This window comes from Ictidomys tridecemlineatus, chromosome 12 (assembly GCF_052094955.1).
Source record: "Ictidomys tridecemlineatus isolate mIctTri1 chromosome 12, mIctTri1.hap1, whole genome shotgun sequence".
Taxonomy (NCBI): Eukaryota; Metazoa; Chordata; class Mammalia; order Rodentia; family Sciuridae; genus Ictidomys; species Ictidomys tridecemlineatus.
Genome location: NC_135488.1, coordinates 26,751,123 through 26,776,311, shown reverse-complemented (window position 1 = coordinate 26,776,311; position 25,189 = coordinate 26,751,123). Strand labels below are relative to the sequence as shown.

General features: G+C 47.2%; 1 protein-coding gene across 1 annotated transcript in view; it reads left to right on the top strand.

Annotated features, from left to right (window-relative positions):
* The window catches only part of LOC144369137 (E3 ubiquitin-protein ligase RNF217-like), a 78,491-nt gene extending 56,331 nt beyond the window's left edge, over positions 1–22,160 (top strand). The window contains 2 exon segments of the mRNA XM_078028229.1: positions 19,272–19,361; positions 21,264–22,160. Of these exon segments, the coding sequence (XP_077884355.1) occupies positions 19,272–19,361; positions 21,264–21,446 (273 nt within the window). The 3' untranslated portion in view covers positions 21,447–22,160.
* The last annotated feature ends 3,029 nt before the right edge of the window (positions 22,161–25,189 follow it).

Below are 25,189 nucleotides of genomic sequence, written 5' to 3'. Positions count from 1 at the left end.
GAACAGGGACAGCTGATTTGCCCTGGATGGAGCTTCCTGCATCAGGGACAGAAGGGACTTAGGAAGGAGTCCATCCCCTGGGGCTTTCATCCACATGAGGACGCTGAAGAGGCTTGGCCACAGGACCCCGGAGTCTGGGCTGCATGTCTCCTGCCACTCCCAGAGGCCAGAGGAACCTTCCAGGAACACTCTTCACCAGCCTTTCCGGACGTCCTGTCTCTGTCTTGATCCCAACAGGCCATGCAGGCCGAGGCACATGTGGGCAGAAGAGATTGCTTCCAAGGTGAGCTGAAGATGCAGAGTCCTGGATTCAGATCCCACTAGCCGTAGATCACCGAGGAGCTGCCTGACTCTGAAGCCCACCTTTGGAACACAGCAACTAGCCCACAGCAGGTGCTCATGAACGCTCTTTCCCCTTTTCATCCAACCAACCCCTGGAAACGCTCTTGTTCCACTTCCGCCCAATGCAGACCTGGGTCCCCAATGAGGAACACACTCAAGGAGAAGCTGCGCTGAGCAGCTCCAGCTACAAGAGCTCAGGATCCACCACCTATTCTGCATATGACTGCTCTCAGAACATTATCAGTAGCTAGTACACATTTTTCTAAATTATAAAGATGATGTCTATGCATTGCAGTAGATTTTTTAAATATATAGGAAAATCAATGTGGAAGAAATCACTGATAAATGCAGCTTGTGGTGATGAGCGCACTGTCAGCTGGTTGGCGTATTTATTCACATTTGGGGTGTGGCAGGCATGCGTGTTACAGAATTTGAATCACATGGACTGTGGATTTTGTGTGCACCTTGTTCTCTTCACTGAGGCCGTGAGCTTAAATACTATGATGTGTGAAACAAATCCATAGTATTGGATGCTGAGGTTGTTTCAAACTTTTCCATGTTATACTGCAGGAACTTGAGGGAAATATGTGCTACATTGGATCACTTCTCTGAGAGCAATTCCTAGCAGCAGGAGTCCTGGCCCAAGGATGTCAGGACTTTGGGGGCCTTGACCTGCAGGAGCATGCTTTCTCTAGAGAGCTTAGGTCCATCTCCATGGTGAGGAGTGTTTCTCAGCACCCCCTGGTAACACCCAGGTGGAAGCAAGCACACTGTGTATAGCCCATCAAATACTGGAAGGTAGTTCTCAGACTTCCCAGCTTCCCACACTCACTGGCTAAACAGCCATTTCTTTAAAATCCTGCACAGTCTACTCTCCAAGCTCCTCACTGTATCAGTCTGGGGATTATGGAATATTCTGGTTTGTAATTATGGTTTTAAAAAGGCGCCACCTAGACAGAACACAGTACACCTAGTGTGCCCTCACCCATTGTTGCGTCCTTTGCTTTGAACCCTGTTCTATTGTTGGTTTTTGTCTCAGCAGCTCACGTGAGGCTCACAGGAGCCTGTGGTGTGGGGACATTCAGAGTCCTCAATGCTCTGGTTAATTAGAGTTTCTTTCATTTGTTGCTTGTTTGGCTGGTTTTTGGAGCCCAGACCCAGTACTTCTATTTGGTGTGTGACAGTTCAATGCCGCAGCTTGTTTAAATGCCAGTGAGGCCCCTGAAAGCCAGTCCTTGGTGCCTCCAGTGAGACCACATCACATGACCCTGTGGGCCCAACCTGTCCCTGTGCAGAGGTCAGGAGGAGGCCATGGGTTGTTGAGGCCTGGGCTGCCTGGCGCCACCTCGGCCGGCTGTCCACTTACAGAGGTTCTCAAGAGCAACCAGGACCTTGGCTTGAAACAACTCTGGTGGAGGGTGTAGCTGACTCCCTGAGAAGGGCTCTCAGGTAACGTTGGACAATCTGCCAGCAGGTGGGGGGTGGTGCGCTATTGGCTGGCTCCTCCGGCCAGACACAGAGGAGAGTCTGGGGGCTGCCAGGACTCCAGCCCCCTCTGCCTCCCTTTGGCCTCTTTCCCTGTGCAAATAGAATGCAATTCCTCTGTGAAGCTGGCATTTAACCTTAGTGTTATAGGCAGGCTGAGGGTTGGCAGGACCTGTGGCCAAAGGTCTATCGTACCCCCTGCTCCAGCTCTGACCTGATCCCCAAAGGCTTCCTATACAGCTATGTGGCTGTCTCGGCCCCTTCACATTTCTTCTGAAATAGTCAAGCCTTGGCCACTCCCAGGTGCAGATGTGTCTACAGGAGCCTATCCAGATGTTGAGGGGCTCCAGGTGGGCTTGGCCCCTTGTTCACCAGACTCCTCACCTTCTGGAAAGACTCATGGCTGAGCAGAGCCCTCAAAGGCACATGGCCTGCTGCAGAAACCCTGGCTGCTCCAGGGTCTGAGGTGACATTGCTCATGGAAAACTCTGAAATCAGCCTTTAGCCTCTAGATCTATAAGCTTCTGTATGGGGCAGGGAGGGGCAAATGTAGATGTTGGGACGGAGAAGCTGAGTTGCATAGACAGATAGCCTGTGTCCCAGGGCCTGGGACAGTTCTAAGTGCTCTGCTGTACTTACAAATACAGGCAGAGACCTTGGCACTATGAAAAGTGTGGAGATGGAGGGACAGACGTTGGCCAGGGCTGGGGAGCGCAGACTGTAACAGTGAGACCTGGCCACTGAATGCTCTGACCCAAGGTGTTTGGGCAGCTGGAGTCCAGGGTCACAGGTAGGAAGGAACACACCTCCACGTGGCTCCCAGGGTACCCACAGTCATTATGCACCGGTTGCTGTTGGTGCCTACTTCCCACCCGAGGGAGATGGTCTTTAGTGTCTCTGGAGCCCAGGCAAGAGACCTTGACATGGTGAAGTGTTATCCTGGCTTTCCCTCCACGTTTCAGTGTTTGGATACTATAAAGGATAATGAGACTCTTATTTAATTCAAGTCAATTCAATTCCACCCCACTCAACCGTCTCCCATCAACGACGTCTGTGTCTTTTATCTCAATCATCATTTTTTTTTTTGGAGGAGATAAAGCAGAAAATATAAACATACGTTAAAAATAAACCCCCTGCCTTGCTCTTCATATTTTCAACGTGTTTTCACATAACGTATTTCATTACAGACTCAAGCAGATGCTGTCATAAAAATGGTCTCAGATATGGGATCCATGAAAACCAACTAAAAAGAACCCCTGAGAGCCGAGGGAGGAGAGCCATCCCGTTAGGCCCTGGCCCCACAGCTGCTGGGCCCTGGCAGTAGCGAGGCATTACTGGTTGTCACGATTAATCAAAGTGTTTGGAAACTTCTCTTGCTTCTTCTAAAATTCCTTTTCCCACCTTAATTTCTTCTTCCCATATTATGCTGCTTCTCAAAGAGAAAATCCATACATTTCAGGGCTGGAAGAAGCCCCGGTCATCAGTTTGGCCAGTGGTTCTCAAAGTGTGGTCCCTAGGTGGATGGTCCCATCCAGGAACTTGTTAGAATGACTCAGGCCTCACCTGATCTGCTGAGCGTGAAGCTCGGGGAAAGCATCCATGTTCTAACAGGCTCTCCAGGTGCTTCCAATGTGCACCTGTTTGAGGGCCAGTGATTTGAGTCAATTCCCTAATTTCAGACTAAGGTCCTGCAGGCAGAGGGTCAAGGTACACACATGGTGAGCAGCAGACTCCAATGTAAAGCCAGTTCCCAGGCTCCTGTCCTGGGCACTTCCTCCTGCCACCACCCTGCCCCTGCTGACCCCCCACAGAACAGTTCCAATCTCTGCTTCTGAGGGTGCAGAGGCCAGGCGGCTGATGGCCAGTGTCTCATAGCAACATCTCCCTGCTTGTGGGAGGCCATGTTGCCTGCAACTTAGTGGGCAGCACCAGACTTCAGAAGTTTCAATCTGGGAGGAAATGTAAGTGCTAAAACTCAGAACACAGTAGGAGGCCACTGTCCCTGGGCCTCCTTCTGGACATGTCTGTGGGACTGGGAAAGCAGCCTCCCCTGCACCACACAGACAGCGGCCTCACCAAGGTGTCAGGGTCGTCTCTGGCCTGCCGATGTGTTTTAGGATGGGGGACGTCTGCCCTTCTTCCACTGCTGCTCAAGCACAGGGTCCACAGGGGAAGGCTGCAGAAGGGGCCACTGGATCCTCGATGCCCACATTCTTGGGATGGTTTTGAAAACAATAAAAATCACATATTCCATGTCAGCATGAGCCTGAGCAACTGCATGTTTACCGGGTAGTTATGAGGTGCCAGGCTCAGGGCCCTGTGATCAATGAGTCACCAGGGCCTCTCTCAGGCACATTTCCACTCATGTGACGTCAGGCGTCCATCCCGGCCTCGCCCTTCCCGTCTCTCCTCCACTCTCTGTTGCCCCACAGATGGCCCATGTGGAGGGTTCCTTCTCCCCAAGGAGGAACAGAGGTTCAGCCACTGGTTCAAAAGGAAGGTGAGGGTAGAACCAGGCGCCCCAGAGAACTGGAGCTGCTCTCAAACAACTGGAGAGAGAAGGAGTTCAAGATGGACATGGGAGGGACATCACAGGCAGGATCTCCGGGTTTTGCAACTGTGCCACAGACTGGATGGGACTTTGGGAGGCAAGGGCTGCAGCAGGTCAGGGAGGATGGTAGAGGGGGCCAGATGCCAGGATCTAGTCTGGACGAGACTCACGTCCAGTTCACTGGGCTCTGGGAGGCCCTGGAGGTGAGGGAGCCTGGTGAGGGTAAAAGGGCAGTGGGTGGTCATGGGGTAGCCAGGGAGGAGTGGCCAGGGGGAGAGCCTCTGGTGTGAGGGTGCAGACAGATACTGCCCCAGGGATTAGCCCTGGCCAGAGCCAGTTACTGCAGCTGCAGTATCTGTGGGTCTGGCCTAACCATAACTGCGGGGAATGCATTTTCTCTTTATCTCTCATAATTTTTCTAGCACCAGATAACCGAAGACCTTTCCCATTTCCATTTCATTTAATCCACGTCTCCACAGCCTGGAGAACAGGTGTGGGGAACGAGGAACAGAAATGTTTTGTGACTTGCCAGGGACCCATTGCCAGCGGAGAGCCCAGATCTCCTGTTCAAAAGCCATCACTCTCGAAAATGCCTCAGCCGGTTCTTGGTGTTCGGAGAAGCCAGAGAGTAACAGCCGGGGGAGCAGCCCAGGAGGAGCCCAAATGGCCGGCTCCCCAAAGCCAGTGCAGGAGAACGGGGAGAAAGAAGCAGAGAGTTGGCCCCTATCTCAGAGCATGCAGGCAGCTGCCCACCTTCCAGGGCAGCATCAGGGGTCTTTTGTGGGGTCTTTGCTCAGAAACCTCAGTGCTGATGCTTACGGTTGAGAGGTCTGGAGGAGCCTCATGTGGATGGGTGGACAGGAAGGCCCGCAGAGGTCAACCCTCAGAGCTGCTGGGAGGACCAGACAGAGTGCTGCCAGAGGGCACCACAAGCTCCCTTCAATGATAATGACTCCTGTTTGTTCTTCCAACAGGTGTCTATGGAGCACCTGCCATGCCATGGTATAGGTGCCTGGACCTCTGCAAAGACAAGTCAAAGGTGAGCTCCCAGCAACCAGAGGACAATAACCACAGCGCAGTTGGTGCCCTAGCCTGTAAATCCCCAGGCCATTTGTTACTCTTGGGGTCACTCCTCCTTTTAGTCCTAACACTGACCCAGTTCCTGACCTCTGGCCTGAGTTGGTGGGTGGTAAATGCTGCTTTTGAGTGGGCTCCCCCTGGAGTAGAACAATGGCCCACGGGGCCTAGACAGGTGGCATGTTCTGTGGCCCAGGCAAGGCTGAGCCTCCTGCCTTTGCTGCTGGGAGTCACTGGTGTGGGTGGGGCTCCTCTAGGAGACCCCTCCCGCCCGCTGCTTGCAGCCAGTTAAATGTCAGGCACGGGGCGGGGCTGGTGGTGAGCTCTGCTGGGCTGGCGTGTCTGGGCAGCAGAGCAACCTTCCTAACAGTTGATGCCATTACCTCCTGGTTCCGAGAAAGGGTCTGGAGTCCCTGGGTGTTTCACCTGGCTGTTCAGCTCAGCTTGGTTTGGGTTTGGATCTTCCTGAGTCACTGATTCTCTGGGAAGACTGCCATTCTGGGCCCAGCTCCTCCTTCTTAGGGCACCTGAAACAGAGTGAAACCGGAATTAGGTCTGCCATGGACCCATGCCGTGACCTTGAGCAAGGCACTTCGCATCTTGAACTGTGAAGTGGGGGTAGAAATATCCATTGGGCCTGTGTCAGCATCAACTACCGTCCACACTGCCATCACCACCAACAACCCCCTCAGCCAAGTGGGAATCTGCCGTGTGTGGTGCTGGGCAAGCTCTTCTGGAAGTAGCCATTAATCCTCCTCGAATTCTATGGTGCCCATGTGAGCGGTACTCTTCATTGAGCCATGAAATTCGGTGGGGATGGGCAGAAATTTGGATCCTGCAGGCTGACTCCAGGTTGAAACTCTTCCTCAGCCTCCTTGCTGCTACCTGGGAAACTGGATTCCCTTTCAGTTAACGTATCTGGAGAAGCACAGAGACATCTCTTCCAGTTGCCAACTCCAACTCTTTCCAGGCAAGCCCGGGAACGGCCACAGGATCGCGTCCAACTTAGGCCCATACCTGGCTCTCTGTGTATCAAATAGCACGGAGGGTCATGACTGGGCCTGAGAACAGGAGACAGCAGCTTGTGGAATGAGCTCAATTTGTGCACTTTCCCAGGGCCTGGGGGAGGCAAGGACAGCAACCGTGGCCTGGGAATTGCTGATGGTGGCCTGGTATCTTGGGAATGTACTCAGACGACCAGGGGATGTTTTTCTAGCCTCTCCTCCTCCTCCCCATTCCTGGGATGGTACTTTGGACCCCACCACTATTCCCAGGCACAAAGAGAAGCCTGAACCTGTTGTTTTTGAGTGGTTTTGGTGCTGATCTTATCTCACAAAGCTTTACCTCTGTGGCGGTGTGTGCCTGAATCAATGCTGCTCTTCCACACGACGATAGGCCCCAGCACTCTTATGAGGGAGCTATGATGACATTTATTTTATAAATAAGGGGACTGACATTCAGAGAGGTGAAGAAATGTCCCCAGGACTGTACAGGTGGAAGGGAAATCATGAAACCGGGATCCAGATACAAGATCTGGATTCTTACCGTGTTACAGGACCGTGCTCACAGAGAATGCCATCTTGGTGGGCCCACCTTGCTTCTTCTGGACTGCACAAGGCTCTGTGCATGCTTCTGTCACCTTGGTGCATGACTCAGGCCAAGTCGCTAGGCCTCTTGTGTCCCTTTACAGCACCGTGCTCATTCCAGCCAGGGCCACTGTGAGAACAAATCAAAGCAAGTGGAGAAATCCACTTTCAACTCACCAGAAATGTGTACAGCTCCAACCATTGCTGGTGCTTAGTACTGAAGGGGACCACAACTCAGACCCAGAACTCCAGGGACTGCAGGCTCAGGGAACCAGCAGTGTGAGCTTAGTGGCCCAGAGCTGAGGGCTTGCATCTTGAATACAGACAGGCAGGAGAGGTCAAGGAGGAAATAATCCAACACTGGCAAATATTTGGAGAAGGTGGGCTTTGAAAGACCTTGAGAGGCTATTGGCAGGGTGATGAGGTACTTCTAGAAGATTGCACTGTGGGAATAACCTGGTTCCAGAGCAGGAGTGGGGATGTGAAGAGGCTGGGCCTGTTCAGGTGGGGCATCTGTCTTTCTGGGGTTGCATTTGAGGAGGGGGTGGCCAGTGTCTTAGTCTGCTTGGGACACTTTAACTTTAATATACAGGGCAGCTTATAAACAGCATGGTTATTTCTCACTGTTCTAGAGGCTTTGGAAGGAACTACTTTCTGGATAACACCTTCTTGCTGTGTCCTCGAGTGATGGAAGGGCGAGGGTCCTGTGGGGCCTCTTTATGGGGCACTCATGCCAATCACAGAGCCTCTACCCTCAGGACCTAATCACCTCCCCAGAGGTGCCATCTTTCAAGGCCTTGGGGGTTAGGATATCAACATGTAAATTTGGGGGTGCACATTCAGATGATGGCACCTGTCTTTGAAGGTTTTTCAAGCCACGGGGAAGACTTTGTCATATCTTCTCTGAGCAAGGAGAAGCTCCTGCTGATTTTGAACAGGGAAATGACTGGACACCTGGTGCTAGAGAGGGTCCTCACAGGGCTGGACTAGAGGGGCTGGGGGAACCCAGAAGAGGGCAATGAGGGGGTAAAGATACAGGCAACAGGTGATGAGGGGCTGGCCTGGGGCTCTCACAGAGCGGGTGAGGAGGATGTGGGGCGTACCAGGGACAATAAGGAAGGTCATTGCACATGTCTCCAGTGGAGGAGACAGAGAGGACTTCCTCCCACTGCAGTACAGCTGCCCCACAACCTGGACACATGCTGCTTCCCCACATACCTGGGGGAGCCTGGCAGAAGGCACGCTGATGCCTCTATTTGCTGGCTGTCTAGCTTGGCCCAGAGACACAGAGGCCTCGCTTCCTCTGCCTTCATGCATTTGGGTGATCTTCCTCCCAATGACTGTCATAGTCATAACTATAATAATCATAGTGGCAATAACATCATTCTGAATGGATTGAGACTCTTTTTTCTGAGGATGCTAATATGTGTGAGGTGGGGATGGGAGGGGTCCTGCAGATGCAGGATGAGGCCCAACTGGCTGGAAAACCACTCCTGACCGTGCAGAGAGGACCTAGCCCAGAGGGATGTGTTTCCACGCTCTGGAGCACAGAATCAGGCCCAGATTAGGGCACAAGTCCCCCTCAGATGACGGAGGGCACAGTGGCCCCTGCTGCCTGGTACACGTCCACCGGACTCAGCCTGGCTGGTAGTGATGGAGAAAGATGCTTCAGAGCTTCAAACCCTTCTCACCTCTAAGGAGCCTTGCCAGGGTCTCAGTGGACAGTGACCCTCCCTTCCTGCTCCAGGCTCCCTTCTGGCTGACTAACACAACTAGCCTATAACAATACACACCATCTCGCAGCATTTTATGAAGAAAATGCCTGCCTGTGTTTATTATCTCATTCAGTCCTCCCCACCACACTGATAGCATTAATGTTATCATTCAAGCTTGTTCTTCAAACTTACATGGAGCAGATAGTATTAAATACTGTGAAAATAAGGTCTGCTTGGGGTCAGTTGGGCACCCAAACAAGGGACTCAGGGGTTAAGTGGCTAGGTCTCTATGCTGCACTCAAACTCAGGTCTTCCCCAAGTTGTGTACCTTTCCCCGATCCACAAGGCACTGTATTATTATTATTATTATTATTATTATTATTATTATTATTATTATTGCTGGGGATGGAACCAGGGCCTCGTGCATTCTAGATAAACACTCTACCACTGAAATATGTCCCAGCTCCCTGCCACCTTATTTTTTTTTAACATGCAAATACCAAATTTCAGCACATTACTTCTGCAGGTTATGAATATTCATTTTTCTCATCCCCCAGGAAAAATCTATGAAAGGACTCTACACTTACAATTTATTACTATTAGTACCCATTTATGGCAAGTTGTGTGAAAGTTGTTTTAAAAAACCCCGTTAGGCTTAGCAACATGGTTAGGCATACAGTATTGTAGCTAATCAAAAAATATCTGTAAATGAGGTCTTGACTCCCAGCCTTAGCTGACTTCCTCTCAAAACAAGAGTATCTAAGCTCATCTTTAAAAGTCTTCTATACCCTTCACTTCTCAAACATTTGGAATTAAAAAAAATGTTTTGCAACTGTTTTTTAAATGATGTCCAATATTTAGGGAGATTACTGATGAGTCTGTTATAAAGAGGCAACACCTGGGCCCAGTAGGGACAATTTAAAAGCTTACCCTCCTTTCCAGTGGTGTGAAGGGGGACTTCATTGCATTTAGATTCTTTAGGTAGATATGGAAGGATGAGAAGCCGGAAATGCCTCCAGGCTGACAGTTCCTCTGCATGTTCTTTGGTGGGGACCCAGACAGAGGAACTCTCTTTTGACTGTGCACATGCTGCCACCTTCCGGTGAAACTTGGCATCTTCTGTTCTTTTTATTATTATTATTATTATTATTATTATTATTTTATTCTAATTTGTTATATATGACAGCAGAATGCATTACAATTCATATTACACATATACAGCACAATTTTTCATACCTCTGGTTGCACACAAATTAGAGTCACACCATTCATGACTTCATACATGTAGTTAGGATAATGATGTCCATCTCATTCTACCATCTTTCCTATTTCATTTCCCTGTCCCTCCCTCCCTCCCTTTTCCCTACCTAAAGTTTGTCTAATCCTCCCAAGCTACTCACCCAACCCCATTATAAATCAGCATCCTTATATCAGAGAAATCCTTATGTCAGAGAAAACATTCAGCATTTGTTTTTTGGGGACTGGCTAACTTTACTTACCATTATATTCTCAACTCCATCCATTTACCTGCAAATGCCATGATTTTATTCTCTTTTAATGCTGAATAGTATGTGTGTGTGTGTGTGTGTGTGTGTGTGTATGTATCACAGTTTCTTTAACTGTTCATCAATTGAAGGACATCTATGTTGGTCCTACAGTTTAGCTATTGTAAATTGTGCTGCTATAAACGTTGATATAGCTGTGTCCCTGTAGTATGCTGTTTTTAAGTCCTTTGGGTATAGACCGAGGAGAGGGATAGCTGGGTCAAATAGTGGTTCCATTCCAAGTTTTCCAAAGAATCTCCATGCTGCTTTCCATTTTGGCTGCACCAATTTGCAAGTCCCACCAGCAATGTATGAGTGTACTTTTTTCCTCACATCCTTGCCAACACTTATTGTTATATCTTCATAATAGCTGCCATTCTGACTGGAGTGAGATGAACTCTTAGAGTAGTTGTGATTTGCATTTCTCTAATTGCTAGAGATGTTGAACATTTTTTCATATATTTGTTGATTAATTGTATATCATCTTCTAAGAAGAGTCAGTTCAATTTCTTGGCCCATTTATTGATTGGGTTATTTGTTTTTTTGGTGTTAATATTTTTGAGTTCTTAATATATCCTAGAGATTAGTGCTTTATCTGATGTGCATGTGGGAAAAATTTGCTCCCCAAATCTAGGTGGCATCACTATACCATCACTTCACTGATTGTTTCTTTGAAGAAGCTTTTTAGTTTGAATCCATCACATTTATTGATTCTGGATTTTAATTCTTGTGCTATAGAAGTCTTATTAAGGAAGTTGGGGCCTAATCAGACATGATGGAGATTTGGGCCTACTTTTTATTCTAAAAGGCACAGTGTCTCTAGTTTAATTCCTAGGTCCTTGATCCATTTTGAGTTGAGTTTTGTGCATGGTGAGAGATAGGGGTTTAATTTCATTTTGTTGCATATGGATTTCCAGTTCTCCCAGCACTATTTGTTGAAGAGGCTATCTTTTCTCCAAAGCATGTTTTTGGCCCCTTTGTCTAATATAAGATAACTGTAGTTATGTGTAGCTTGTTTCTGTGTCCTCTATTCTGTACCATTGTTTTACCAGTCTGTTTTGGTGCCAATACCATTTTGTTTTTGTTGCTATTGCTCTATAGCATAGTTTAAGGTCTGGTATAGTGATGCCACCTACTTCACTCTTCTTCCTAAAGATTGCTTTAGCTATTCTGGGTCTCTTATTTTTCTAGATGAGAAATAGATCTTCTGGTCTTTTCTATTCACTTAGTGAACACAGGTTCTACTTCCGGATCCCCTATGCTGGGGATACAAGTGAAATTCTGGGGGTGGGTGGGTGGGAAGTGATATGAAAAATAAGTACCTACACACAGAAAAAGGCAAGATAACTTCCTTACCTAGTGCTAAATGTTATGAAAATAAAGCATGAAGCACAATTAAGCAAAATAATTCACTGGAGCAACTGCTGAGGAAACACTTCAGCCAGGTGTCACTGAAGGCCTCCTGAGAAGGGTGTTTAATCCCAGAACTGACCAGGAGTGGGAATCAGGCCCCAGATAGGAGGTCCCCAGGAGCAGGGGGGATGGGAGGGAGCCCCTAGGCTACAATAGGAGAGACGTTCAAGGCATGCAGAGCCTTCTAGAACATTCCATGTACAGTGGAATCCACTGGAAGATTTTAGTCTTAAACGTTCTTTGAGACTTTTTGTCTGGACTTTTCACTAAATTCTTCATGCAGGTGCAAGGAGCCATGATGACAGAGCCCCAGAAACTAAACACTCACACTGCGGAGCTGCACGTTTGGGTCACCTGGGGAATTTATGAAATCCTGGTGCCTGAGCAACTCAATCCTAATTGTGGATGGGGTCCAGAACTAGTATTTGGTCCAATATTTGTGAGTGATTTAGTGCACCACCAGAGCTGAGGACTGCCAAGCGTGTGGGAAACGTGGCCTCAGCTGAGGGTGGTCAGCGACAGCCTGACTCTCAGGGCGAGGGTTCCAGAAATCCCGGGGTAGTAGGAAAGCGCTAATTTGGGGGTGGGCGGGCTGACTTTTGCTCTAGTGGGCTGTGAAGGGAGAAGGAGAAAGCAGACTGCAAAGTGCTGGGTATTATGAGAAAGAGCTGGCTGGGTTTGAAAAGCGACACACGGGAAGGAACACAGAACTGTTTTTATTACTTTGGAGGAAAAGATGGTACAGAAAAGGTGCAGAGGGGAGTCAGGGTGGAGGCCTGATCTGCGGAGGCGGATCTGGAGCTTTGGGAGGCTCACTCTGGTGGCCCCTCATGGACCTGTCCTGCCTTCAGGCATCCCACTCTACCTGGCCTCTTAGCTACCTCTCTTCCAGAAGCTTCCAGGAGAAGCAGCTGCCTACACCCCGAGGCCAAGGGACAGGCTCCTGCGTCTTGCCAGCTGCCTTCCATGGGCACACCCTGGCAGGTGCTAGGCTTCCTGTGGGTGAATCTGCACCGCAAATCCAACCCCAAACCGCTCAGGCCGGAGGGAATTTATAGGCTCAAATGACAGAAGAGTTTAGGGGTGTGGTTTCTGGTGGTCTAGTTCCTGAAGCCAATCGCTGTGGGAGGGGAATACAGGGCTCTGATTGGTCGAACCAGAGTCACATTGGACCAATGGGAGCAGTGGCTGGTGTGGTGGGGGTGTCATACAAAGAGAAGAGCTCAACCCAGAGACAGCAGCAGTTCACCTGAAGACAGTCATCACGGACTGTAACACCCAAGTGAGGGCCAAGGGTGCTGGCGTGATCCAAGCAAGCCAACATGCCCTGCGAGGTCTCGTCATACCCAGGAAGAGCGCAGAGCTGACCATCTTCCTTGTCCCATTGGTGGATTTGAGTAGCTGTGGGTTGAGCTTGAAGATTTCGAGGAGCACCGTGGCCACCGCCTCAGGTTGGTTGAGGGACGGCCAACGATGCTTGTTGTAGGGTGCAGGTGACCCAACTTCTCCAGTGACACGCATACTAGAAAATGCCTGGCTGTCTCGCTTGCTTCCCCCCATGAAGCCTCCTCCTCCAGGTGAGTCCTTGCTCCAAGGTAGGCCCATCTTAGTGACAAGGAGTAAAAGGTGATTTGTAGACATTTCTTTTTTCCCCTTCAACATGGATTTTCTTTTCCAGAGCAGTTTTACATTCAGCAAATTTGAGCAAAGAGTACAGACTTCCCACAGGATCCCTGCCCCACCAACTCCCCCACAGGAGGTTACGTGTGTTAGGATTGATGAACCTACAGCGACGCACCTTTACCACCCAAAGTTCATGGTTCGCATTACGGTCCATGACGGTGGGCACTCTGAGGGCTTGGGTAGACCCAGGATGGCAGGCATCACCATTATAGTATCACAGAAGAGTGGTTTCCACTGCCCTCAAAATCCTCTGTGCCCTCTTTACCCTGTCTGTTCCTCCAGAGGGCTCTCCCCTTTCCCTCTGGCAACCATTGGAACTTTTTTTTTTTTAAACTGTCTCCACAGTTTTGCCTTTTAGTTGAAATGCAGTATATAGTCTTAAGATTTGCTTCATTCACTTAACAATGTGCACTTAAACTTCATCCACCTCTTTTTGTGGCCTCTTTTTAGTACTAAGGAATATTTTATTGTCTAGATGAACCACAGTTTATTTATCCTGAGGACATCTTGTTAGCTTTCAAGTTTTGGCAATTATGAATAAAGTTGCGAACATCATTTTCAGGTTTTTATGTAGATACACATTTTTAACCCCTCTAGGTCAATACCAAAGAGTGCAATTGCTGGATTGTACAGTAAGAATATGTTTAGTTTTGTAAGAAACTGCCCAACCGCCTGTCTACTAGTTTGCAGTTTGCCCCAGGAATTAATACAAGAGAGTTCTGGCTGCTCCACAGCTCCATCAGTACTTTGTACTGTCAGCGTTCTGGGTTTTGACCATTCTAATAGGTGCGCAGTGATGTCTCTTTATTGTTTTAATTTGTAATTCTCTGATGACATCTGATGTGGAGCATCTTTTAATATGCTTGTTTGCCATTTTTAGTGAGTTATCTGATCAGGCCTTTGACCCACAGGCTGCACCAAAAGGTTTGTTTTCTTACCAAGTTCATTTTAAGAATTCTCTGTATATTCTGAGTAGCAATCCTTTATTAAAATGTCTTTTGCAAAGTTTTCTCAATCTGTGGCTTGTCTTCATTCTCTTGAAGCAGACAGTTGAGCTAGTGCCTTTCTCTTGGTCCTAAACAGTAGAAATCTTTGTCTCCAGGGCTAGAGTGATGGCCATGTGGTGCGAACACCAATGGAGAGCCCCGGCACTGGACTGGCTAATGGTGGGTTTTTATTGAGCTAGCAAGAAGAGGAAGCAAGGCTCAGCAACTAGAATCACCAGATGAGAGTGCACTCAAGGTCGTGAGCAGGGAGCAGCTTCTGGAGGTGACAGCACCACGGACATGGGCCGGGCAGGTCTGGATGGCTGTAAGAATGTCCAGTCGGGGCTGATCATTAAGGGCTCAAGCTGTCATTATTGATAAAGCCCTTACTGCTGGAATCTCTCTGATTGGAATCAATGGGCTCAGATTGGAAAGAAAAATGCTGAATTCTTTTTTTTTTTTCTGCTAATATTTGTGAATCCAGACCTGTGATCAAATATCAAGAAAAAATTGAAAGATTTCAACTTGGATCAGACAGCATCATGAACAAGCCGCCTTATTGAGCCTCCTCAGTTCTGAGTTTCAAGCCAAATGTAAAAGGAAGAGAGGGGGGAAAGACAGTGACAGAAAGAAGGATGGGAAGAGAATAAAAAGAGAAAGGCGAGAAGGGGAAATCAAGCAAGCAGGGAAGCAGGAAACGAGGAAAGTTTGCTATTATGGGCTTTCCAGATGGCTTAAAATTGAAGACATGCTGGGGTGGAGCTCAGCAGCAGAGCACTTGCCTACCATGCTTGGGGCCCTGGATTCCACCCCAAGGCCTGCAAAAGAAAAAAAAATGAAGAAGGCAATCACAGCAGGAAAACTTAGCTGGCTCCTTTTCACCTCCTACCTGCCTGCTTGGCTCGAAGTCATGCCCCACCTCATTACCTGAGGAAGAGCAAGAGGCCCGGGCAGCCGGGACCTTGTCCAGGATCACACGGTGAGCTCAGGACATTGTGCCTCTTCTACCTAAAAGCTTACAGAATTGGCTTCTTGGACGTGATATAATTAGAACCTCATATAGAAAGCAAAAGTCATTAACAGCAGAACGAAGATGACTGCAAATTGACCTACAGAATCGGGGAAAGAGGTAGCTGGAAGCAGGTGACTTCATTTCCACAATGCAGGCAACAGGGCAGTTTCACAACCACCCTGACATCCTGGAAGGCTTGTGGAGGAGAACTAACCCTCAAGGCACAGGAGCTCCCAAGGGAAAGAAAAAAACAGAATGAATGAGAATATAATCTTACGTTTATAAAAAGCAGTACCTTTTTCAAAACAATCATGGGTGTAAAGCTACTGTCCTTGCCAATTTGTCTCAGGTTGGGAAAGACGTACAGGACACAAGTAGAGCTGGCAGAGGGGCTGATGGACCCTAGCCCTTGCCCAGTGCCCTCCTCATGCTGTCTGTCCCTTCAGAAGGGCCTCCACAGACATCTTTCCCCACTGTTTATTCTCCACTGGTGCCGGCCCTGCCTCTCTCATGGCCCTCAGCATCAGGAAGGATCCCTTTCTCCAGCAACTGTACCTTCTAAGTCAACATTTTTCATGCCTGACTTGTTGGCCCCCACCCTTGCTGCTGGGAAGAGCCATCTGAAAACCTGGCCCTGGATCCCTGTGCTCACTGGGGGCACCCAGGTGGTGAACTTTAAAAAGTCACAAGGTCATTCTGATGTGCGCTGAGGGCTGAGAACTTTCCTGGCCCTGTGAGAGGGCCTATTCTATAATTCACAGTTGCCAGAGTTCAAGAATATTGAGGTTTCCTCAGGACTTTGTATGAAGAGGTACTTAAAAAAAGTTAAATACATTTTTATTTGATACATAATCATTGTACATATTTATGGGGTACTTCAATACATGCATACAAATATGCACAGAACAGATCAGGGTACTTGGCGTATCTATTACCTCAGACATTTACTTTTCCTAGGACCATTCAAACTCTCCTTTACTAGCTGTTTTTCCCCCCCAGACTCATGCACATATTTAGCTCAGTCACTTTGCAGCAGGTGTGGGGGTACGCACCTGTAATCCTAGAAACTCACAGGCAGCCTGAGAAAATTAGCACAATCCTATCCCAAAATTTAAAAACTGAAAAAGCCCTAAAGATGCAGCTTGGTAGGAGAATGCCACTGGACTCCAGTACCACAAAAAGGGAACAAAACAAAGCCAGAGAGAAATTTGTCACATTGCCAAGAGAGTGGATTAATATGATTGTCAATTCTTGAGTTTTAGCTATTTAAGAATGTATTTGCATCTGAGAGTCTAGGAAAGAAAACAGTGTCAGAGGGTGAATTCAATTTATAATAGTCAACATTTGTTAGATAAGCAAAAGACAATGCTGGATGATAGCTTGACCACATACTCTGAATTTCATTATGGTATATTTGAATTGGAGTAGTAAAATTCATACATTGAAAGTATATGACTTGATGTTTTAAAATAAACATAGGAAGGATTTGTAGGAAAAAATTATATAAAATATCTTCATCATCGCGTAACATTTTTACAATGTAGGTTCAGTTCTCTTTCCTCGTTCTTGACCTCAGGCAACCACTAATTGAACTGCTAGATTTTCATACAAATGTTAACTTACAATGTAAACTCTTTTGTCAATTAACATGCTTTTGCGATTTTTTGATGTTATATTCACCTGTAGTTTGTCCTCTCTTATTGGCAAGTAGTATTCCACTGAGTGTATAGACCATATTAATTTATCCATTTACTAGTTTATGGTCACTTAGGTTATTTCCATTTTTTTTTCTACTGCAAAAAATCTATGACTAAAATATTCACACACACAAAGTTTTATGAGAGTATATTTTTGTTCGCTTGGGAAAATACATAACAGTGTGATTCCTGGGTCACTAGCTGTTTTGAAATATTCGGTTTGTTGTTGCCAACCATAGTTACCCCACTGTGCTGCAAACACTGGAATTATTCCTCCTACCCGTGCGTATTCCAGAAGAACCCCGTGGCCATCAGCCCCCTGTCTCCATCCCCTTCTCACCCAGGCTCTGGTGACCACTCTCCCACTCTTCTCTTCTCCAAGACCAATGTTTCAGCTTCCATATGTGAAGGAGATGTGCGGTATGTGTATTGCATACTTTACTTATGTCACCTAATGTCCTCCAGTTCGTCCACTCTGCTGCAAATGAGAGGACTTTCTTTTTGTGGCTAATATTGTGTATGTACAACATGCTTTCCTGACTTGTCCATCTGCCAGTGAGCGCCTAGGTTGATTCCACATCTTGGCTGTGGTGAAGAGTTCTGCAGTAAACACAGGATGCCTTCTTGAGTTACACCCCAGGGTCTCATGCGGATGGGCTGAGGACTCCCTGCCTCTCACTGGGAGTCCTACCAAGAGCTCCTGGAGGTGGAAGCTGGGCATTGCTTTTGGTGGTTTCCTCGTCTTTTGCAGATGTGGTCAGAGTGCAGTATCAAGTTCTGCCACACACACACAAATGAACCTGCAAACAAAGAAAATGCGTTGTTAAATAACTTCATCATCACAAATTAAAGGAACAAGGCATCAAACTCTCCGGCGATGATAGATAGACCAGAAATAAAACTAGCAACCAGAGAGCATGCAGGAAAGGCTAAAATAGGTAGCATTAATAAAGAAAAAGAAAAATACAATCCTACATGGAACACCTAACCAAGTAATTAAAATGGTTAGAAAATCAACAAATCAGTCAGCCCTTGCAAAAAAATAATAATAATTGTACCAGTAAAAAAAAAAAAGAGAGTAAAAAAAATGGAAACAGAAAGAAATATGAGCCCAAGAATGGAAACCAAGATTTGATTCTTTATTTAAAAGCATGACTGAAATAGTCTGGCTTGACCAACCAACAAAAGAGAAAGAGTATTATGAGAATATTAACTTGTTTTAAAAAGGCAATTATCATCATTTAAAAAGGCAGTCACCACATAGAAAAAACATTTTTTTCTTAATGTTATCTACAAGTTCGTGTAGCTGTAACTGCTAAGAATGATTGTGCAAATTAAATAAGCCACTTGAGAATCCAGACTGTTGGGAAGTCTGGCCTTGTGTCATCAAAGGCACACTCTCCAGACCTCGAGGAGGTGTGGGAGCAGGGAGACCAGAGCCTGGGACCCTGGTGCCACTGCCACTCCCCTCCTGCTGGCTACTCTCCGGCTTCCTGTCCAGTGGCTGCTGTGGCCTAGGGCCCCATGCTCTGAAAGAAGGTGGCCCAGTTGTGACCATGCCCATACAGTGCTGCTTCCAACAGTGGGCCCAGAGGACCAAGCCTCAACTTGTGGGCCTTTGGAGTGGACACCTACTCAAGCCAGAGCACTCGTCAGGGGAGTCCAGATTTCATTGTCTTCTTTTAGAGAGTAGTGGGCTTTATTAATTTACTGGTGTGTAGACTGGATCTCACTGTAGACTTCAGGGCAGGTCTGGAATTTTTCTTAGTCTCTAGTTGGAGAAAACCTTACTCTTAAAATCATGGCCTTTTGGGGGGGATCTAAATTAAATGCCCAGGATGATTAGCAAGATCTCTTCCTTCTAAATGGTCAGAATATCAAACTCTCCCAAAATGTGTGATCTCTGGGATCTCTGGCCAGCTCACAATGCTGTCCTCATCCCCGGTAGCTATTCTCTACCAGGATTTTAGAATTTGGCCAAGATTCAAGGTGAATTAAAATGCAGTTTTCTGGGGATATTTCTCGGTCAGTTCCATCTGTCATATCTGCTTCCTCCTTTCAAATAGAGCACTATGCCCTGGGCTGAACTCCTAGAGCTGCATTTTGGAAAACGACCCTAAGCAGGAACATGGGGTGGATGGAAGACTTATATTGAGTGTTTTTTTTTTCTTTCTTTCTAGGATCACATTCCTCTATTGTCTGCTGCCCGGTGCCTGAAGAAGAGTTGCTTTAGCATCTTGTTCAATTTTATCGTTGATCAGAGAAGTAAGGTATGCTTGGCACCTTTCACCCCACTCTAGCAGGAACCAGAGAACTTGCTCCCAAGTCTCTTTATCACACATGTACAGTTATGCTCTCATAGAGATGGTAATTTTATCTGTTGGATGAGAATTCTGCCTGTTTACCTCTTTCTACAGAGGCTGGGTAAGGGATAGAAATTAGGAAAGAGGCTTGGATGGGGATTTTGTATGGGAAGGCATGTGCCTGGGCCAAGCACTACCTGGTTGTCCGCCCTATGGAAATGCTACCGTACTAGTTAGGCACCAGGTGCTGCATTGCCAGCTCCCACTCTATACACATAATTCCCAAATAGCAGTGCCTCCTGTCTTGAGATTCCCCTGAGGTCTGTTTCCTTCGTGGACCCAGATATACAGTGATCACCATTGGCTTATACCAATTGGAGATGAGGACTCTCCAGGGCTGTACACTACCATCTAGTGGTCTGACAGTAACTGGGAAACAGCATTCCTCCCGGGGCTGCCCTTTGCTCTTTTAGGGAGACATAGGCCATGCATGGCTCATGCAGAAGAGCACAGCTCTGACCTGTGGGAGCGCCACTTCATTGTGGATCAGCAATAGCACTGAGGCTATTTAGACTGATTCCTTAGCCTTAGTCCTTGTTTTCTGAGTTCAATGTGATCGTCACCCATGTGTTAATGCTGCCAGCATTTTTTTTAGTGATGACCATTCTCTTCCTTGCTGTTTCTAATTTCTACATTGATTACGTGGGCTCTCAAGTTCCCCCCTTAGAATGGCATATTTGCATATTCTTTTTTATGTGCTTATCTTTGAGCTCCTGTCTCTGTGAACTAAGTTCTTATTCATTTACCTTAGCACCTAAGCTGGTTCTGAAGGCATTCCTTCAGTTGTTTGTGGCATTATCATCAGGGATGATTCGTCCCTGGAGCACTCTGCCTTGACCCACAGGACCGACAGGAGCCCAGAAAAGAAATGTTTTTATTTCTTTCAAAGTCAGAAAAATAAATAATACCAAAAATATGACATTGAATCTACACTGGTGTTATATTAATATTTGTGCCAATGAGATCATAAAGTATACTTTGAACACCATTTTTATGGAGGAAGGACATTTTTATGTAGGAAGGAGTTCAAAAAGACAAAAATTCCCTGTGACCACAAAAGTCATAATGTGACCCTGATTATTTTACTTAACAAATTAACATGAATTCCTTGGTATCACTTATCACCTGGATCCTAACTGAATGTCCCTGGCTGTGTTGGAGTTATCGTTTCTAGCTGGTTTGTGGGGTTAACACCTTGTGCTTGGCTGGCAAGACTGTTGAGTCTCTAGGGTGCCCCTTCTTCCCCTGAGCCCCACGCTGACGCTGATGACCTTTTGCAGAAACGTTAGTTGCCTAGCCACTCTGGTTGTCTATAGCTACCTGTTTGATTCTTTGTAGTGGCATTTATCTTCTTTCTCCATTTTCTACGTTGCTTGTTAGGGAAGTTAGTTGTTCAGGCTTCGTATCTACATGTTGAATGTTCAGGGTAAGGATGCGTCAAAGGCAGGGTCATATTGCTTCGTGTCTTGTTATTACAGAGGTGCCTAACGGCTGATGTCCCAACTATAGTGACGCTAAGATCAGCAAAGACATTCAGGTGGTGATGGATGATAATTAAATGCTTCAACTTTGCTGCTGGAGAATGCTCTTGTCTGGTCTTGAAAACCGTGATTTTCCTACTTTGTTCATTCTTGTAGCAGTATCCTCAACACTTGGAAAGATTTGTTCAGATGCTTCATACAGAAAAATCAGGATAAATGCTTATTTTTTCCTTTAAACTGCTGATTTTCATATTAAGCAGTTGGTAAACTGGTTGCTTTTATTGCTGTTCAATGAACCTGAGTGTTTTCCTCTTTCTGCTGAAAACAGAAGCAATACAACCCAACAGCCATGCCTGTGCCGGAACCCAGGCACCCTGAGCAATCATCTCCAGGAGAGGAGCCGAGATTCCTTAAAGGGATGGTTCCAGGACTGGGGCAGGAAGTACACAGGACAATGCCCAGACAACTTTCATGCCAGAAAGCTGAAAGTTATCAAAGAGTAAAGACTTGAGTTGAAAGGACATAGGGTCTTACCACAGCAGACAGAAAGAACATCAGAAAAGACCTATGTAAAATGTTTTTCTGTGTAGCAGAGATTGAACCCAGGGGCGCTTAACTACTGAGCTACATCTCCGGAACTTTGGGTTTTTATTTTATGACAGGGTCTTGCTAAGTTGCTTAGGGCCTTGCTAAGTGGCTGAGGATGATCTCACATTGCCTCAGCCTCAGCCTCCTGATTTGCTGGAATTACAGACAAAATGAAGTATTGATTAAAATAAACCAACCATATGAAATCTATGTGCTCACTATAGGGAGGGAGGGAGAGAGAGAGTAGAGGGAGTATAAAAAGTGCATATGCAACATTTTAGTTGTCGCCAAACTTCCTCTGCAGAAGCTTCTATATCACTTCCAGAATTGTGCAAGCAGTGTTGTTTTCAAACGGATTCCCAACAGAATACACCAGTGAACTTGGAGGAAAGTGATGCCATTATGGTGTAGTTTTTATTTTTACTTGTCTCATTTTGAGCCCTATTGAAAAATTTTTCTCAATTCAAAGTTTTTTTTCAATTATTTTCCTATGAACTTTCTGTGCATATATCTTTTAAATTTACTCAATGGCTACTTGGCCTGTTTCCTCCTAAATTTCTAAGAGTTATTTGTATATTAGGGACAGTTGTCCTTTTCTGTAATATAGGTTGCAAATACACTTTCCCACTTTCTCATTTTTTGATTGATTGTAGTCATTTTTGTTTGTTTGCCATGAAAATTTTTTTATTTTGTTTTTCATTAATGCAATTGAATGTATTCGTCTTTTAAAATTGCTTCTGGATGTTGTGTCATTAAATGGGTGATGTCTTGGATTTTTTTTTCAATACATAGAATATTGTATTTACATAGAGTACAGTAAATATAAAAGATTGGAATATGAGCTGGGTGTGGTGGCAGTCGCCTGTATTCCCAGCCCCTCAGCAGGCTGAGGCAGGAGAACAGCAAGTTCAAAGCCAGCCTCAGAAACTTAGGCCTAAGCTACTCAGCCAGACCCTGTCTCAAAATAAACTATAAAAAGGGCTGGGGATGTGGCTTAGTGGTTGGGTGTCCCTGAGTTCAATCCGAGGTACCAAAAAAAAAAAAAAAAGAAGATAAAATTAAACTATTTCCCCTTTTTATTGGTTCTTTTTAGTTACACATCACATTAAGGTTCATTTTGACGTAACTATAAAAGCTCAGAAGGTAGTTTGCTATAACTCAGTCCCTGCTTCTCCCCTCTCCCCCATCCTCTCCCCGCTCCCCCCTCCTGTCCCCCTCCCCCCTCCGCTCCCCCTCCCTCCTCCCCCTCCTCTCTCCTCTTCCCCCTTCCCCTCCCCTCCCCTCCCCCCTCTTCCCTTTCCTCTGCTCCACTGATCTATTTACTTTTAGCTTTTTGCTAGTAGTCCCAAAGCTAAAAGTAAATAGACTTTTCTGTTTACATTTGGACTTCTTGATTCCCTGCCCCGACACACCAGTGCATCTGTTGAGCCACCTGATGAAGACCAGGCATTTTGTGATCCCAGAGAAACAGGCAGCTGATGGCTGAGCTGGTCTGGCCTTGGGCTGCCTGGAGCCCACCCGGGGCCTGCGAGTCCTCCTGCCGGACAGACAATTCCCCAGAACATCTACAATGGAGGAGACCGCTTTGTGCCCAGACCTAAGACCAAGGAAGACCACTCCGTGGTGGCTGCGGGGGGCCGAGAAAGCAGGCCCAGCTCAGATCTCAGGAGTGACCACCACACGGGCTCCGCCTCCGACTGCAGCTCCTCGCCTTTCACACGCCCCCGCCCCAATCAGGTTATGAGGATGCCGGATCGAGGATCACCTGCTTCCCACACTCTCATAGGCCCCCAGTACTGAGGCTCCTGTCCTTTCCGGCTCTTAGTGAGACCCCGGGTTCCCCTGCCCACTCCACTTGCACTGCCCTGTTCTGGTAGCCCAGGGGGCCGGGGAGTCCCAGGGGAAGGAGCAGGGCTGGGGTGCGAGTGCAGGTTCCAGGCTGCCAGGTGTGAGCCGAGGCACCGGGGCTTTGGTGCACCTTCCTAAATCCAGGTGTGGCTCTGACTCTGGCAGAGAAGGTCCACCCCAAAGCCTCTCCGATCTGTTCCCACTCATCCCTAGTGTCCCTTTCCACCAGGCATCAGCCAGGAGAGGACCCCAGGGAGGCCTGCAGGGCCCATTTGCTCTGCCCACGTCCGGTGCCCTAGGGAAAATCCTCCAGACTTGGGGTGGGCGTGGAGGGGGTTCTGCCAGCCGGTGGTCGCCTAGCACCGCTGCCCCTCTGTTTGTTCCACTTGGAGTCCCCAGTTTCTAGACGTTTTTGTGTATTTATGTCCCTTTCCCTTTTTGATTGCTGTGAGTCAAGTTTTTATTGGTTTTAAATGTTGGCTCTCTAATTTTGTCAGCGCTGGGGAGGGGAATTCTGCAGTCTTGCCGCTTTCTGGTAAAGAAGGTGTCTCCGTCCCCCACCAGCTTCCTCCCTTAAAACACTTGGTGAGTAATTCTCTTCTTCACCTTTTCTGTAGATCCTGCAAGCTCTCCTTTCTTTTCAGGTGATCATTTTGGCAACAAACGTCATTTTTCCCCCTGCTAATGTATACTTCCTCCAGGTATTAAAACAGAATCAGGCTCTTGGTTGAATAAAGGAAATAAAAAATACCAGAAATTCATGGCAAAGGCATCTTCCTTTCACCTAGTGTGTAAGTTGGGGCTTACTGCAGTGGTGACCTGTGGTCATTCCTCAGAGTTTATGTCCATGCTACTCAATGTCCCATGTCAATGGGGACCTTTGCTCAGTGAATGGGCAGCCCTATTTATAAAGGATTTTGTCATTGTCTTGAACAAAATTGTTTCCCCAGTGTCTTAGTCTGCTTTGTGCTGCTATAACAGAATACCACAGGCTGGGTGATTTATAAAGGAGAAATTTATGTTCTCACAGTTCTGAAGGCTGGGAGTTCAAGGTCAAGGGGCCACAGGTTCCGAGTCAGGTAAGGGCCCCCTATTTGCTTCCAAGGTGGCGTCCTGATGCTGTGTCTTCACAGAACAGTGGGCAGGTGAACCCACTCCCACAAGCCTTTTGCACAGGGCATGAATTCATTCACAAAGACACATGACCTGGATGCCACAGAGGCCCTGCCTCCCAATGTGGCTGCAGTAGGGATTAAGTTTCCCACAGGTGGATCTGGGGACACATTCAAACCACAGGACCAGTCAGTTCTCCTCTGAACTGTTCTCCACCACCATGTTAGGTATGTCTGTGCACCTTCTCCAACGGCCCCCAGCTGGCTGTCTCAGCTTAGGCTTCTCTTGGTTAAGCACTTGCAGCGACTCTCGCTGGCCTCTCCATAGCAAGAAAAACACTCTATGTGGAGACCCGTGGTTCATAGTGTGCCACTCAGAACTGCAGTGACCAGGGACGTCAGGGGCATGAGTTTAGGAATTCTGCTCACCACCAGCCAACTGTTGGCCGTAGTTAAAATACGGACCTGATTCTCCTTATTTATGCTGGTACATTTAAATTTTTTTATATCCAATGTCGGATACTTCCAATTAGCCTAGTTCACTGGGTGGTAAGTTCTGGGAGGATCCGTACTGGATGATCATGGCAGAACTTGGCCCTGTGATCAAATAAGAAATAACTCTGCAGACACTTTCTGTATTGTTTCCACGCCCACCCCCTACCCCTTCTCCTGGGCAGCTGAACAGAGTGGTCCTGGGGGGAGTGGC